The sequence below is a fragment of the Nyctereutes procyonoides genome, unplaced genomic scaffold (assembly GCF_905146905.1).
Source record: "Nyctereutes procyonoides isolate TBG_1078 unplaced genomic scaffold, NYPRO_anot_genome, whole genome shotgun sequence".
In the NCBI taxonomy this organism is placed as follows: domain Eukaryota; kingdom Metazoa; phylum Chordata; class Mammalia; order Carnivora; family Canidae; genus Nyctereutes; species Nyctereutes procyonoides.
In genome coordinates, this window is record NW_026575155.1 from 10,101,160 (window position 1) to 10,115,587 (window position 14,428).

The 14,428-nt window shown below is 59.2% G+C and overlaps 1 protein-coding gene across 1 annotated transcript in view; it reads left to right on the plus strand.

The window, feature by feature from the left end:
- Positions 1-5,091: 5,091 nt before the first annotated feature.
- Positions 5,092-14,428, plus strand: part of SIM2 (SIM bHLH transcription factor 2) — a 52,110-nt gene continuing 42,773 nt past the window's right edge. Inside the window, exon 1 of the mRNA XM_055313517.1 lies at positions 5,092-5,266. Coding sequence (XP_055169492.1) covers positions 5,092-5,266 — 175 coding nt within the window. The remainder of the gene's footprint in view (positions 5,267-14,428) is intronic.

The following is a 14,428-nucleotide window of genomic DNA, read 5'->3' on the forward strand; positions in this document are numbered from 1 at the left end:
GCACCCGGGCATCTTTTCAGAGAATGGAGAGAAAGTGAGGCTGGGCTTGGGGACAGGGAAGGAAAATGCAAAAGATAGGCTACCCCCCCTTACCTACAGGGAAAAAAAAGTAGAAGAAATGAGTGGCCCTCTTTTACCCGAAGGGGCAGCTTCCATGGCCCCCTGTGGCACAGGCTCAGGGACTTGATTAATTGCTATAATTAATTACCGGAGGCACTGTTTTTGTTCCCTTAAATGCATTCCCCTGAGGGAGGGAGAGAAGTGGGCAGCAGCTATTCCATTCCTAGGTCAAGAGGCACTGCCCTGGCCTCCAGACCCCAATGTCAGAACCTAGAGTCGTCTTAAACACCGGAGTCCAAAAAAGAGACCATGCTCTCTTCAGACTCCCCAGAACAGAGTCAACTTAGAGCAGGCCCAGGTAGGAACCCAGAAGGTGAGAATGATCCCCCTCCCCCCTGCAGCCCCACGCTGGAATGCCTCTGCTTCTTGCCTCCCCACACCCAAACTATGCCTGAGGCACCATGTGGAGGCCGGAGCCCTCTGGACCCCCTGCACAGGGGGAGATCTGCCCTGCTCACTGCAGTATAATCAGATCATCAGAGACACTGCCCACCAAGTTGAAAGCAAACACTCTTTCCAAAGGAGTAACTTGCAGTGAAAGAACTTATTAAAAACAAAACAAAAAAAAACCAGATAAGCTCCTCTTCCTCTACTTGGAAGTAGGCGAGCAGAGCCAGTTACTGGCTTTACGACACCTCTGGGGGAATGGAGTCAATATGAAAGTGCTCTGGCTACTACTAATTACTTTTAAACAATGAGCAGTGATACCGTATTTGTGGTCTGATCTTTCTGGCAGTAGCAATGACTCCAGGAAAAGTTGATGATAAATTCTATGGGGCTTGCCCAAGGAAAGGAGTGAAAAATCGGGGTTTTCTTTCGGATATCTGGGACCAAAAAAAAACTCCTCCTAGCCAGGATAGTCATACAGGTGATACTAGAGGCGATCTGGATGTTCTGGAGTAACCATATCTTGCTAATTGTGTAGACTAATTGAATAGATCCAGATGTCTCCAGTCCTGGATTTTCTGTCTCCTCGTTCTGCTTAGAAACCTCATCTTCGGCACCTTCTCCCCCACATCTAGTGCCAGGGATGGGAGGCGTTCTCTCCCCTCCCCCACCTCCTTAGTGACAAAGTCTCTGATCTTCTCCCGCCTGCCACTGTAGCAGCCTCTCCAGGAGCCCATCCCCGGTAGAACATCTGCGCGTCTCCCCCCTTGATCTCACTCGAAAAGTCGGTTTCCGCGGGGGATGGGCCTCAGGTAGGCGCCGGGCGCGGCCGGGGACGGGGAAAAACAGTTGCGGAGCATCTGAAGCGGAAAATCCAAGCAGATGTGGGGCGGCCTGGGCCCGCCCCTTTCCTCTTGGGGCCTCAATTTCTTCCAGATCAGTTTCCTAATGGAAAATTTCTGAGAGGTGGGGGGTATGTAGAGGCGTGCTGGTGCACCTTGGGGTCCACCGAAGTGCGGGAAGCAGGACTGGGGGTGGGGGCACCTGGCGAACAGGCCGCACTACCGGAGCTTGCTGACCTCACTTTGTGTGTGTGTGTGTGGGGGGCTTTCCCACAAGCCTTCTTCCTGCCCCCAGCCTCCCTTCATTCTAGAGTCTGCAGGCTGCTTCCAGGCCAGCAGGGGAACTACTGTTTTTGGGTGATGCCCGGACTTCAGGGTCTTTTGTGGTCCCTTCTCCCTACAGGGGAGAAGTAGCTCTAAGCTCCGGGGGAGGCACTTGGAGTTAGCACCAAAGCATGGGAGGAGGTTATTACTTGCACCGGGAGCCCTGGAGCAACGGACACACAGCAGGTGTCCCAGTCAGTGGCCACCGCTGACGCTCCTGATCACTCCAAGAAGCCCGGATTTAATGCTTTTCCTATTTTACACAGAGCCTGTGGATGTCCCTTCTAAGTGTAATAGGGGTCCCAGGCTTTCCTTCCGGTAGAAGGGGCTCTGGAACAGACCCAACCAGGCGCGGGCGGTGGAGGGGAGCGTTATCCTTTCGCTGTTCCACATAGACGTCACTATTCTTACCACCTGGGAAAACCTACAGGTCTGCGTCCAAGTTCTTCCGGTTATTTTTGGTGATGGGGGTGAGGAAGGAAGCCCAGACCCATCCTGATGTGCGTGGGGCGGGGGCGTGTGTGGGGTGTGTATCTTGAATGAATGTGTTGGGGGGTGAGGCAGGCTTAGGGATGGAAATGTCCCACCCCCACAATTCTATGAGTCTCCAAAGGCTCCGTTAAGCCGCCTCTCAGACCCCACGATTCCGACGGATCCTGCTGATGTGAGAACAGCGGCTGGGAGGATGAGATCACCAGATCTCAAATACGCTTTTCTGGGAAAATCCGGGAAATTTGGTTTAAGTTTCTGTTCCCGTTGCTCGTTGGGTCTCTCCCGCTTCCACTTAGCCATGTTTCTGCGATCTGAGTAATCCTTTTCAAGATGGGGGGGAATTCTCTCGGGTCCATAATTGAGGATCGGAAATCGTGGGGGTGAGGGAAGCGTTAAATCCTCCCGAAGCCAGGGAGGTGCCGGAGCGCACGCACAGGCCCAGCCGGCGGTCCCTTCCTCTCGGAGCCCCTTCTCCGGGGAGCCTCGAGACGACAAGTGCGCGGTCAGGCGCTAGAGTCCGGGCAGGGAAGCGGGCCCTGCGCCCTGCGTTTGGGTACCGCGTACCCGCGCCGCTCGCGCTCCGTCCAGACCCTTCTGCACACGCCGCTGGAAACAGGAAAGTGCTCCTAGATCCAGAACCCCAAGGGACCCGTGCTGCGCTCCGCTTTTGGCTGAGGGAGGCCACCAGCTCCGAAACTTCGCGCTGCTTTTTGGATTCGGAGCGCCAGCCCCGGGAGCAGAGGCCACCGCAGTGGCAGTGGGTTCCGCGGGGCGCGGGGCAGGTGGGGGCCAAGCCGGAGCCCGCACACAAGGTCTCGCCCGCCTCCATCGCGGTGGAACTTCTGCCCTTCATAGGGAGCCCTAGAAAAGGTCCGGAGCGCCCGCGGCAGAGTTGGTGGCCCACCGGCCCGCTCTCCAGACGTGAGGGCGGGAGGCGGGTCCCCTCTCCGGGGGTGCGCGGAGCAGCAGGCTCCCTCCGGGCCGGGAGGGAGAGAGGTGGCCCTGGAAGCGGAGATCCCAGCGCGGAGCCCCGGAGCCCCGGCGTCTCTCCTCCCCGAGCCAACCTCGAAGCCAGGCGCCCCACAGTCGTACAGTCTGCGGCGCTCGGCCGAGGGACCCGCCAGACCCGGCGCCCTGCGTCGGCTGCAGCTGCCCCCTGTCCCCCCGCGCGGGGGCAGCCGGCGTCCCCCCAGCGCGCACCTCCGCACAGTGGCTGCAGTATTCAAACTGCTAGAAGGGTGAGGGTCGGTGCGACCGTCGGGGATTGGAGGAGCGCCGTCCCGGGGCTGCAGGCGCAGAGCTGCGGGGGGCAGGGGGGATGGGGTAAGAGGACTCTCCGGGGTCCAGTGTGGCCCCGAGGGAAGGCACCAGGACGCCCCACGGCTGCGTCTCCAAGCGCGCCTCCTGGCCCACCACCTTGGCCCGCACCGGTGCTCGCTCGCTTACTCAGCTCGGCGACCCCCCGCCTGAAGCACAGCCGCGGCCGCGATTCCCCGAAATCCCCGCTGCGCTGAGCCGGGCCGCGGAAGCGGGGACTGTCGGATGCCTTCCCGCCGCCGCCCTGGGCGAGGCCTGGCCGCTGGGCCCGGCTCGCCGGTTCCCTCCTTTCGTCTGGCCCGCGCGTCCCCGAGGCCTGCAGCCCCTCGTCGGAAGGCGCCGATCCCCTTTCCTCTAGCGCTTCCAGGAGGGCAAGGGCAGAAGGGGCCCTCTGGAAGCGCCCCCCATCCTGAGGGAGGGGGTCTCCCCGTCAGGCCTCCTCCCCCCCCCCTTTTGGGCCCTCGGCCCCGCGAAGTGGAGAAATGAGGGCGCGGGACCCGCGCGGGGCTCCGAGGGCTGGGTCCTCCCCGGAACCGCACAAGCCGGCGGGTCAAGCCGCCTCCCTGGACGCGCGCGCCCAGGACCCGTCCCGGAGCCACAGGGGAGGCCTGCGCGACCCTCCGCTCCGTCCGTCCCTCCTCCGCCCCTCCCCGCTGCCCATCCCAGCGCCGGGGCCCGCGGCCCGCTCTCCGGAGCCGGTCCCCGGGGCGCGCGGGGCGCACTCACCGGGACGTCCTCGAGGCCGGGAGCGCGCGGGCCTCTCCTGGGAGGGTCCCTGGAGGCCGCGACGCGGAGGCGCGCCTGGGGCTCCCGGGCCGCGGCGGGGTCGCGAGGCGCGGTTCGCCGCCCCCGCCCTCGCCCCCGCCGCGGTCCCTCCCCCCCGCCCCCCCCCCCCCCCCCCCCCGGGCCGCGGCGGCCGAGTGCTCCGCCCGAAGGCGGGTCCGCCATAAACAAACGCGGCTCGGTCGCACGTGGACCGCGGAGCTGCTGCGGCTTCGCGACAGACCGCGGGCTCCGGGCGCCGCGTCTCCAGGCGAAGGGAAGCGCCCGGGAGGGGAGGGCAGGAGTGCACGCCCGGGCCCGGCCTCCGCCGCCTCCGCCGCCTCCGCCCCAGCCGCCCGCCGCTCCCCTCCCGCCCCATGGCTCCGCGGCCGCCGCCGCCGCCCCTGCCGCCCTCCAGCCCGGAGGGGCCTCGCGGCCGCGGGGACGAACACCCGGTCAAGGACTGAGCGGCCCCGCTGCCCCCCTGCAGGCCGCCCTCCACCTCCCGGGGGGAGCCGGGCGCGAGAGACCAGAGGGAGAGAGGAGGAGCGAGCAGAAGTGAGCGGGAAGTCGGGCTCCGGGCACCGCGGGCAGCACCGCCCGGAGGAGGCTGCGCCCGGGGCGGCGGGCAGAGCGCGGAGCGGCGCCGCCGGGTTGCCCGAGCTCCCGGCCCGGCGGCTGCGGGGAGGCTCCTCGGTGCCCCAGGCCCGCGCGGCGCACCTGCCCCGGGCGGTGCCCCAGCCTCACCTGGCCCCCCGCGGCCCCTGCCCCATCCCTGCAGCCGGAGCGGGGGCGCTCCGAGGGCCTGGAGCGCGGCCGGGTCTAATATGCCCGGAGCCGAGGCGCGATGAAGGAGAAGTCCAAGAATGCGGCCAAGACCAGGAGGGAGAAGGAAAATGGAGAGTTTTACGAGCTGGCCAAGCTGCTCCCGCTGCCGTCGGCCATCACCTCGCAGCTGGACAAGGCGTCCATCATCCGACTCACCACCAGCTACTTGAAGATGCGGGCCGTCTTCCCCGAAGGTGAGGCCGCAGGTGGGCGGCCGGGCGCTGGGGAGCCGGAGCCTCGGCCCGAGCCGGAGCCGGAGCCGGAGCCGGAGCCGGAGCGGGAGCTGGCTTGGCGCGCCAGGGCCAGGGAGTGCAGGGGGAGGCCGCGCCGGGAGCTGGGGCCCCTGCTGCAGAGGGGAGTCGGGGTCTCGGCGGGCGCCGCGGGGACTAGACCGCCTTCTGGCCCAAGTGTCGCCCGGGGAGAATCAGGAACTGTTCTGTGATCATACAAGTCCAGTCGGCTTTCTCTCTTCTCTCCTTTCCTCGGTTCTCCTTTTCTTTTCTTTTCCTTTCCCTTCCTTTTCTTTTCTTTCTTCATTTCTTTAACGGCCCCTTTTATTTTTTTCCTTCTTTCCTCCCTATCTCTTTTTCTGTGGAGGGGAAGTGTGTGCAGCCCAGCCAGAGGTGAGACACCCTGCTGCTCCTGACCTGGGAGAGGGGAGTGCCCCGGGAGGCCCAGGCCCTGAAGGCCCGAACAGTAATCGGGGCATTTATCTGGAGCCTGGGCCTCAGATTTGGGCCTCTCTGGCTGCTCCTTCTTTGCTTGCCTCCCTTGGGGCTGGACAGGGCCGATATGGGTAGGAGAGACTAAAACTTTGCAGGAGAGAGGCCATTAGTAGGAAAATGGCCCGCCGGCCAGAGCAATCTTCTTTTCCTGATTGGAATTATGAACCGGGAGGGGCAGGTGCCCTGGTGGGCAAGGGTCACCAGGACCCACGGGTCCAAGCAGACTCCCGGTGGTAAGAAATGGCGTGCTGGCCAGCATTCCCTGCTAGCACATGGCCTACGGGAGCCCATGGCTGCCAGGCTGGGCGCTTCTGAGCAGCAAGGCTAGGGAGGGAGGCCTGGGCACCGCAGCGTTCCTTTTGGTGTCCTGGTGTTTCTGAACCGATCACCTTTCAGTGTCTCTGTCCCAGCCAGGGTTGCCGGAGCCTGGCGCGATAAATTCTGACACTGGGCTGGGACACTCTGCACCGGGTGCCGGTTGGACACTCCCAAGACCTCTGGGGCGGAGTGGAGCTCCAGAAGCTGGTTGGGGAGCTGAGACAACTTTAGCCGCGGGACACCGGACGGTGGCTGCATTGCCGAGACGCTCCGAGGCTGCGCTCTTGGTGCAGGGTACCTCCATTAAGGCAGTGCCTGGCCAGGCAATCGACCAGAAGTCAGTAAGCTTAACCTTTGGGTTGGTTGCCCCTAAGCCGGTTAGAAATAATTGGCTCTGGGTCTGGAGCTGCACTTCACACTGCCTCCCCGGTGGAGCTCAGAGGGCCAGGCGCCCAGCGCGACCTGCAGCCCTGCGGCACAGCTGACCGCAGAGTCCAGGGGGCTCGGAAGCTGTCGCCTGGCTTAACCCTTGCCTCCCAGCTGGGCCCTGCAGCCTCCAGAGCCTTCCTCCCTCGTGCAGGAGCCTGTGACCTGTACCTCCACCTCAACCCCAGACACCTTCTTTCCTTTTCTGTCCCCAATATAAAGAGGAAGAGGTGCCCCCACTCCAGCCCCTCCTACTGGAGTTGTCAAGCGGGTGGTCGCTATTACTCTGTCCAAGGGTGATCCCCACCCCCACCACCGGAGAAGCAGAATATTAAAATTAAAAGAAAGTTAGGTTTTAGGAGGGCTGACTTTCCTTCCCACCCGGGATGGAGTGGTGGTGAGTCGGGTTTTGTTTTTCTCTCTTTCCTTTAAAAAAATTTTTTTTGACTGAGCTATTTCTTACTTTACATGCTGCAAGCAGGTGGGGAACCAGGACAGGACCCTGGCCTCTCACTTCCATACTGGAAATAAGCACATTAGAAGCCAGAATTGGAATATTAAATGGTTTGTTACCAATGATTTCAAGTGAGCCAGAAATTAGAAAGAAAGTTCTGCAGAAAGAGGGCTAATTGTAAGCCATTTATTGTTTGGAGAATTTCCAGGAAAGCCTGCTAAAAATTGGGAACTCGTGGGTGTACTGCTTCTTATAGATTTTTAAAAATTGGATCTGGGTGTTCTAACTCTGGGAAGTGAGTCTCCAAGGCCCTGGGACTCAGAATATCTTGGCACTGAGCCCTTTGCAGGGGTGGGCTAGCTGGGGGTCCAGGACTCAAGCACCAGGCCCCTGTGCTTTGTTGGATAGTGGCCTGGTTGAGGGGCGACCTGTGTGCCTCCTGGGAGTGCCTATGGCAGTTGGAACTCAGGGAGGGATCCGGAAATAGTTGTTTGGTGCTAGAGTTTTTGGAAATGGCCCTGAACCTCTGGGGTCTGGATTGATCAGGGCCCCGGTAGAGGCAGTGGTTGCAACCCGCGCCTCCCGCGGGGCCCGAGCAGGGAACCGGGGCGCTTGCCTGCAGGGCTGGACTCGGAGGCCCGGGACTCTTCGCTTGGTCCAGAGGCCTGGGGCCTGCAGCTCTGGGCGGTAGCTGAAGAAAGTCTGGGGCACGGAGTTGTAAAGTTGGGTGCCTGGGGAGAGAAAGCCGCGTTTAGACAGACCTCAGTTATGCAAAATCACTACCACCAACACCCCCCCCCCACCCCGCCTCCTGGGGGCTCGGAAGCGCGGCCTGCGGAAGCCGCGCTGTAATTGATTTCGCTTCTGTTCTGGAGCCTGGGTCCGCGCCCGGGAACGGAATAGGGCCTGGCGGACCGGGCGGGATCCGGGCACCAGCATCAGGAAGGGTTAGGGCCAAGGCAGGTTTGCGCAGCGGCGGGAGCCCCGGGATCTGCTCCGCGGGCTCTCGGCTGCGGACCGAATGATGCAGCGAGTGGAACCCGCTTGTTCCATAGTCCTGGAGCAGGAGGGATCCCTGGGTGAGGAAGGATCTAGACGCCAATTTAGGCCTTCGGGAGTCAGAAAGTGAATAGCGCAGTCCAAAGGAACCACAGGCATCGCCGACTAACCCTTGGTCCCTGAGAAATTGAGGCCAGAGAGGGACGGGCCTTTTCCAGGGTCCCACAGCACGGGCCAGAACAGCCGGTCTCTGCTGTGGCCGCCAGCCACCGGCCACCACCGGCTGTTCTGTCGCTGTGCCGGAGGCCGCTGGCCATGGCTCCTTTCACACTGAAACCACCTGGGCCAGAGGGAAGATAGAGGAGGAGCTCGGAGCCTCCCACACAGGGGCAGAAGGAGGCATAGGAGCCAAGGTGGACAGTCCCCAGGGAGGTCAGACTGCACGCTTAGGGGTGCTGGCAATGTTTAGGGACGTTCAAAGTTTTGTTCTGTTAAGCTGCCCCATTAGACCTACTTCTCCTTGTCTGCAAAATGGGCCTATTAAGAACTCCGCATCTGTGCAAGTTTCCTGGGATTGAGTGTGAGGAACCAGGCAGTGCAGGTGGAAATCTAACTTTACTCCAGTCACTTCTTCCTGGGAGTTCAAAGTTTTTCCCGAGCCAGACACAGCTTAGATGGCAGAGTGCCCCCACTCTGTGGACCTCTGGGATTCCCTGCCTGCAGTTGCAAGACCTGCTATTTTCTGCACACGCGTGCACACACACCCCTCCCTTAATAGCTAAGAAATGGAAGGTAGACACGGAAGAGGGAGGGAAAGCAAGGCTGGCTTTGGAAGTGGACTCAGAATTTAAAACTTAGTCTGTTCACTGGTGGCTGGGAAGGCCTGGTACACGCAGGGCTCAGGGAAGCGCGGGGCCCACAATTTTCCCCGCCCTCTTTGCACTGTGGCCTTCTCTTCAGGAGAGGGGGTGCTTTGGACACAGAGAGGCACCCGGTGGGAGAACTCTGGGCCAGAGCTGCATGGTGACCATGCCACGCAGGGTTCAGGACAAGTTCCTCCCTCAGGTGATGAGCACTGGGCCTCTGGAAGCCTGAGTCAGAGCCACAGGAACTCCAAGGTGGATGGGTTGGTTAGGCTCCTTCCTAGAAGCCAGGATTCGACTCCCAGCAGTGGGATAGGGGGTGGTGCCCCTTTTGGGCCCTTGCACACAGACAGCTGACACGAGGGACTGGCCTGTGGTCCCAGCTCAGGAATGGAGCTGGAAACTGAGGCTAACTACGCCAAGGAGCACAGAGCCCCTCCTCCTCCTTCCCAGACCTGAAGACTCTGGACAGGTGCTGGGGAAAGCAGGGGAAAGGAATACACACTGTCATTCTCACACAAAAATAATGGGGGTTTGAGGCCGGAATCATTCCAGTGATGGAATTTGTCTGGGTTTAGATTCAGGCAGACGCCTAGAAATTGTTGTCGGGAATGGAAGCGCTTTGATTTAGAGGGTTTGGTGACAAGAAATTTGCCCTAAACCTAAACAGATAGGAGCGAGCCTTTTCTCTACTGAAACCTGAAATAGTACAGATATTTTTTCCTTGTCTTTTCTTTTCTTTTTTCTTTCTTTCTTTGTTTCTTTCTTTCTTTCTTTTTCTTTCTTTCTTTCTTTCTTTCTCTCTCTCTCTTTCTTTCTCTCTCTTTCTTTTCTTTTCTTTTCTTTTCTTTTCTTTTCTTTTCTTTTCTTTTCTTTTTTTTTTTCTTTTTGGAATAATGTGGAGCTTTACAACCCTCTCCACCTCGGGCTCCGGGAGGGGAAGCTCACAGTCTCCAAGCGGACCGCTGTGGGCAGCGGTGGAGGGAACTCCGGGGCGGGGTCCCTGGAGGTTCGGGTGCAGAGTCGGCTCCGGGGGCCCAGAACCCAGGCGCCGGGCCACCCGCACTCCTCCGTGCGCGGCCGGGCTGGGCCTCCCCGTTGGGCTTTGGGGGACCCCGGGCCTCCTGTCTGTTGTCTGAGCACGTCCTCTGGCCGGCGGCCAGGCGAGGCCAGGCTGGAAGCCCCCTCCCTCTCTCCGCCGCCGGCCGGCCCGCCAGGCCTTCCTGGGGCGCCCCCACAACCCCCCTTCCCACCCTGCTCCTGGCGCCCTGTGCGACCCTAGGTCTGGAAAAGAAGCCCAAAAGCCGGGCTTCTCGGGGACCCGAGAATGAAGCATTCCAAGGCCCGAGGTTGAAGTGCTCGGAGGAACCCCAGAACCGAGACCAGTTAGCAAGGAAGGAGCGCCAGCTGGGGGCACCCCTAGGGCGGCCAGGCGGCCCAGGCTCCTGGGGTGCAACCTCCACGGGAAGCAGGCAGCACGGTAGCCCCGGCCCGGCCCCATCCTGCAGCCCCCTTGCTGGTAAGGCTTGGCAAGCCGGCAAGTCAGGCTGTAAACACCCGTGGGCCGGGGTTCCACCCTGGGGTAGGGGGGTTGAGGTGGAGGAGCAACCCCCACCTGGCAGGGGGGGCACCCTTCTTGATTTTGGAGTAGTTGCAGCCAGTCACTGTGACCTTGTGTCCTCAGATGGCCCTTGCTCCCCAATAACATGCCTCCTCCCCTCTCCCCCCCAGGGGCTAGGAATTGGAGGAGGGGAGGAGGAGGTGGGCTAGCAGTGGGAAGGCCAGAGAAGGCTGGACCCCGACAGTGGGAGCTCCCCCCCCCCCCCCCCGCCTCCCACGGGGGCCCAGCAGCTTTGCTCAGCACCCTCTGTTTTAGCTCATTTAATCCCACAAAAACCCCTCACTTTAGAGTTGAGAAATAAAGGTTAGGGGTCAGGGCACTTGCTGGAGATCAGACCATCTAGACTGGCCCAGCTGGCATCTTCAACGGGGAGTGGGAGCAGGAGGTGAGATTCTCCTCTGTGTCTCCTGGGAGCTTCGGAAAGGTCTGTCCTGTTTTTTTTTTTTTTTTCCTCAATCCCAGATCCAGTTTTCCACAGATGGGTGGTGACAGGGTCAGATGGTCCCCTCTTAACCTCATTTAGCTTTCTCAAGATTCCTGTGAGGCGTATTCTTGTCACCATTTCAGATAGCCAAGGCTGCCTTCCAGAAAGTCATCCTAGGAGTTCTTACCAAACTCCAGACCCTTTCTCTGGGGTTGCACAGCAGGTGCTCAACAGCTGTTTGTTGAGTGACTAATGGAGCACCCAGAGAGGAGAGACCATATTTAGATAGCTTCAGTAGCAGGACAGCCTGGTAAGGTTTATTTTATTTTTGAAGAGTTTACTTATTCATTCATTCATGAGAGGCACACAGAGAGAGGCAGAGACACAGGCAGAGGGAGAAACAGGCTCCCTGCGGGGAGCCTGATGTGGGACTGGATCCCAGGACCCCAGGATCATGACCTGAGCCGAAGGCAGATGCTCAACCACTGAACCACCCAGGTGTCCTAAACCTGGTAAACCAAGCAGCCAGTCAGCCAAATGGCCAAATGTGGATACTAAGGTACAGGTACCCACAAACCATCAGAGGCTGAGGGGGAAAGGGGATTCCTGGCTCCCTGTCCCCTGTCCCCCCCCCACCCCCTCCCCACCCGGAGCCAGTGGCTGACCTCCTCTCCTATGGCCTGGCCATCTGGATTTTGGATTCTCAGTAGCAGGGAGTCTCCAGTGGACTTCCCTGGTGACACACGTAGGGCAATTGGGACAGCAAACCCAGACAGGGGAACAACAAGCTAGGCTTGGGATTCCCCCCTCCTGCCCCCCAACCCTGCTGCTGCCCCCATAGCCAGTAAACAGTGGGTGCTCCCAGGATCAGGTGAAATGGACCACCAACCACTGCTAATCTTGGAGGAACTTAGCTAAGTCTTACCTGTCTCCCTTCATTCCTGAAATAAAGTCCTTTGTGAAGTCCAGATAAGGCCCACATGCCCAGCACCTCACTTTTTCGGGGTACATATGGCTTTATAGTACCAAGACTACTTTTTTTTTCTTGTTACCAACCTTACCGTATTTAGTCTCCACGTTCAACCTAAAGTAGATTTCTATGGGTGGAGTTGGAAAGGTCTCATCCACAAAGGTTTCTAATGTAAGAGCTGGCAGGACCATTGCCTGGGCTGAGATGGCATGGGGGCAAGGATACTTCAGGGGAACCTGTCACCCCTGCCATCTTGGGCTAGGTCTAGAGGGGGCATTCAGACCAAATACCTACCAGCAAAGCAGAGGGGTCAGGAAATTCTAGGGAAATTGTAATGATTTAAGAGAACTGGCTCTTTTGAAGTATCAGGGTATTTGAATTATGTGAAAAATTGTTCTGTGTACCCAATGCATTTTGGCATGTAAGGCCAGAGCCTTCCACAAGGCTTTTGGGAGAGCTGGACAGGCAAGTCTGGTTTGGGTCTGTACGTTTAAGGTACAGATTTCCCTAGGTCACCTGGCTGCGGACACTGCAAGAAGCCTAATCTGGGAGTTCAGTTTCCTACTGAGCCAGGCAAGGCTAGTGTGGTCCAAACCTGGGAGAGGACCAGGGAGCTGGGTAAAGGACAGTTACCAGGGAACATTTGTCCATTTTCAGAAATCAGGATTCTTGGGTCTTATTAAATTCTTTTTTTAAATTCAAGTCCCAAGGCTTTTAAATATTAATTCTTTCCATTTCTCCTTGATGGAGTAAACATTGACCCCCACCAAGCCATCCTGTGTAGGTGGTGGGGGATGGGAAGGTCCTGCTAGTGAGAGCTCGAGGTGCCCTACTATGGTCACTTTGGTCATCCTTGGAAGTGAAATTGGGCAGACAGTGATTTTCTGGGGTTAAGAAGACACCTCTGTTCATATGGTCAAGGCTGGGGGACTGTGATCCTGTATGGGGGATCAGGATATGTGGAAATTAGCCACTTCCTTATGGGGGGACCAGAATAAGCCCCTAATTCCTACAGCCCAGGAGGAGAAATTAAAGGTCATCGCTTTTTTAGTTACTGAACAGAGTTTGCAGGGAGGATCCCCAAAGCCTCTGCAGAGGACCTGGGGCTCCCGAGGGGCTCTGGGGCTGGGTGGCTCCCTCACGCTTGGGTGGAGGCCTCCAGAAGGTGAGAAGTCTGACCCCCTCGGGCACAGCAGGGGAGATCCTACGTGGTAACTTTCTAGGGCAACTGCTTGGAGTTTTGTAGTGCAGGGGAATGGTCCCCAAATTCGCTGTGTCTAGGTGAGATTCCACACTCCCCGCATCCAGCTCTGGCTTCACAACCCGCACTCCCAACTTGCAGTGGGGATCGGCTGGGAGGAAAGGAGGAGGAAGGGAAGAGGACATGCCTGTGGTGAGACCCACAGCTAACCCCTTAGGGGTCTTATCCAGGGGTGGATGGTGCACAAGTGGGCCTGGAGCCCAGGACCGCCTTCCCGCTGGAGGCAATGGGGTGCAGGCTGAGACAGCAGCCCCTGGCCTTCTCCACCTTGCTCCTGGGCAGTTGTGCTAATTGGACCATTGCTGGCCAGTCCTTATGGGAAGGACTCCAGGTAACCGCTGGGGGCTCTCCCACCTGGCACTTAGTGCAAAGACCTCACCTGGGTTTCCTACTTTCTCCTGAATATCCAGAAGGAAGCCTGGGATTTCTGGGGTCACAGGAGAGGAGGTTTCGCTGGGCAGGGCCACCTTTCCCCAGGTGCACTTTCTGAAATACTCCTGACCTTCAGGGGGGTGGTGGGGAGAAGCAGGAAGTCGGGTGGGGGAGCAGTTAAGAACTGGGGAACCCTAATTCTTCCAGTTATCGTGGAGTACCTACGGGACTCCCACCGCCTTCTCCCCATCCCCACCACACCTCCGGCAGCATTTGGAGCTTGTTCCCGGGGAAGCCCCCAGGTAAAGCCTTCCCAAGCTGGAGCACTAGGATCAGAAGAATGGAGGCGCTCCTGAGGCCCTTGTGAGGACTGGGGAGTCCGAGGGATTACACGTGGTTTAAAATTTAAATTTTTTTTTTTTTTAAGGCAGGAAAAGCTGCCTCCGAGACGTCTAAGACTAAGGCTCTCCGTCTGGGCCTCTCCATCTTTAGGGAAACGCATGGTCGCTGGCGACACAGCGAAGGGAGGCAGTGAGGGAAGGTCCATGGGGAAGTTTTTACAGGTCAAATCGATACCCCCGTTTGGCTTCGAGGATGGCCGATTTCAAAGCAGATTAGATTACTTTATGGCATTTCAAATGAAACGGCAATTTCAGAGCCGTGAGCACATGGGCGACCCACGGGAGCCACAGCCTGGCGACGAGCTCCAGGAGCGCTGGGGGCGCTTGGACCCGAGGCCTTGGCGGGACTATCTCCTCTGGCCTTTTTTCTCTTTAATCCCCAGCAAAGGGGCGACGGCAAGGACACAGCCGGTTGCTGTGGAGCCCAGGAAGCGGCGGGTTGGGGCGCTGGGGATTCCGAGGGACCAGCCGTGGCGCACGGTGGGGAGGTGCTGTGCGCCCTCCGGGTGTGGGGGCCTCTCC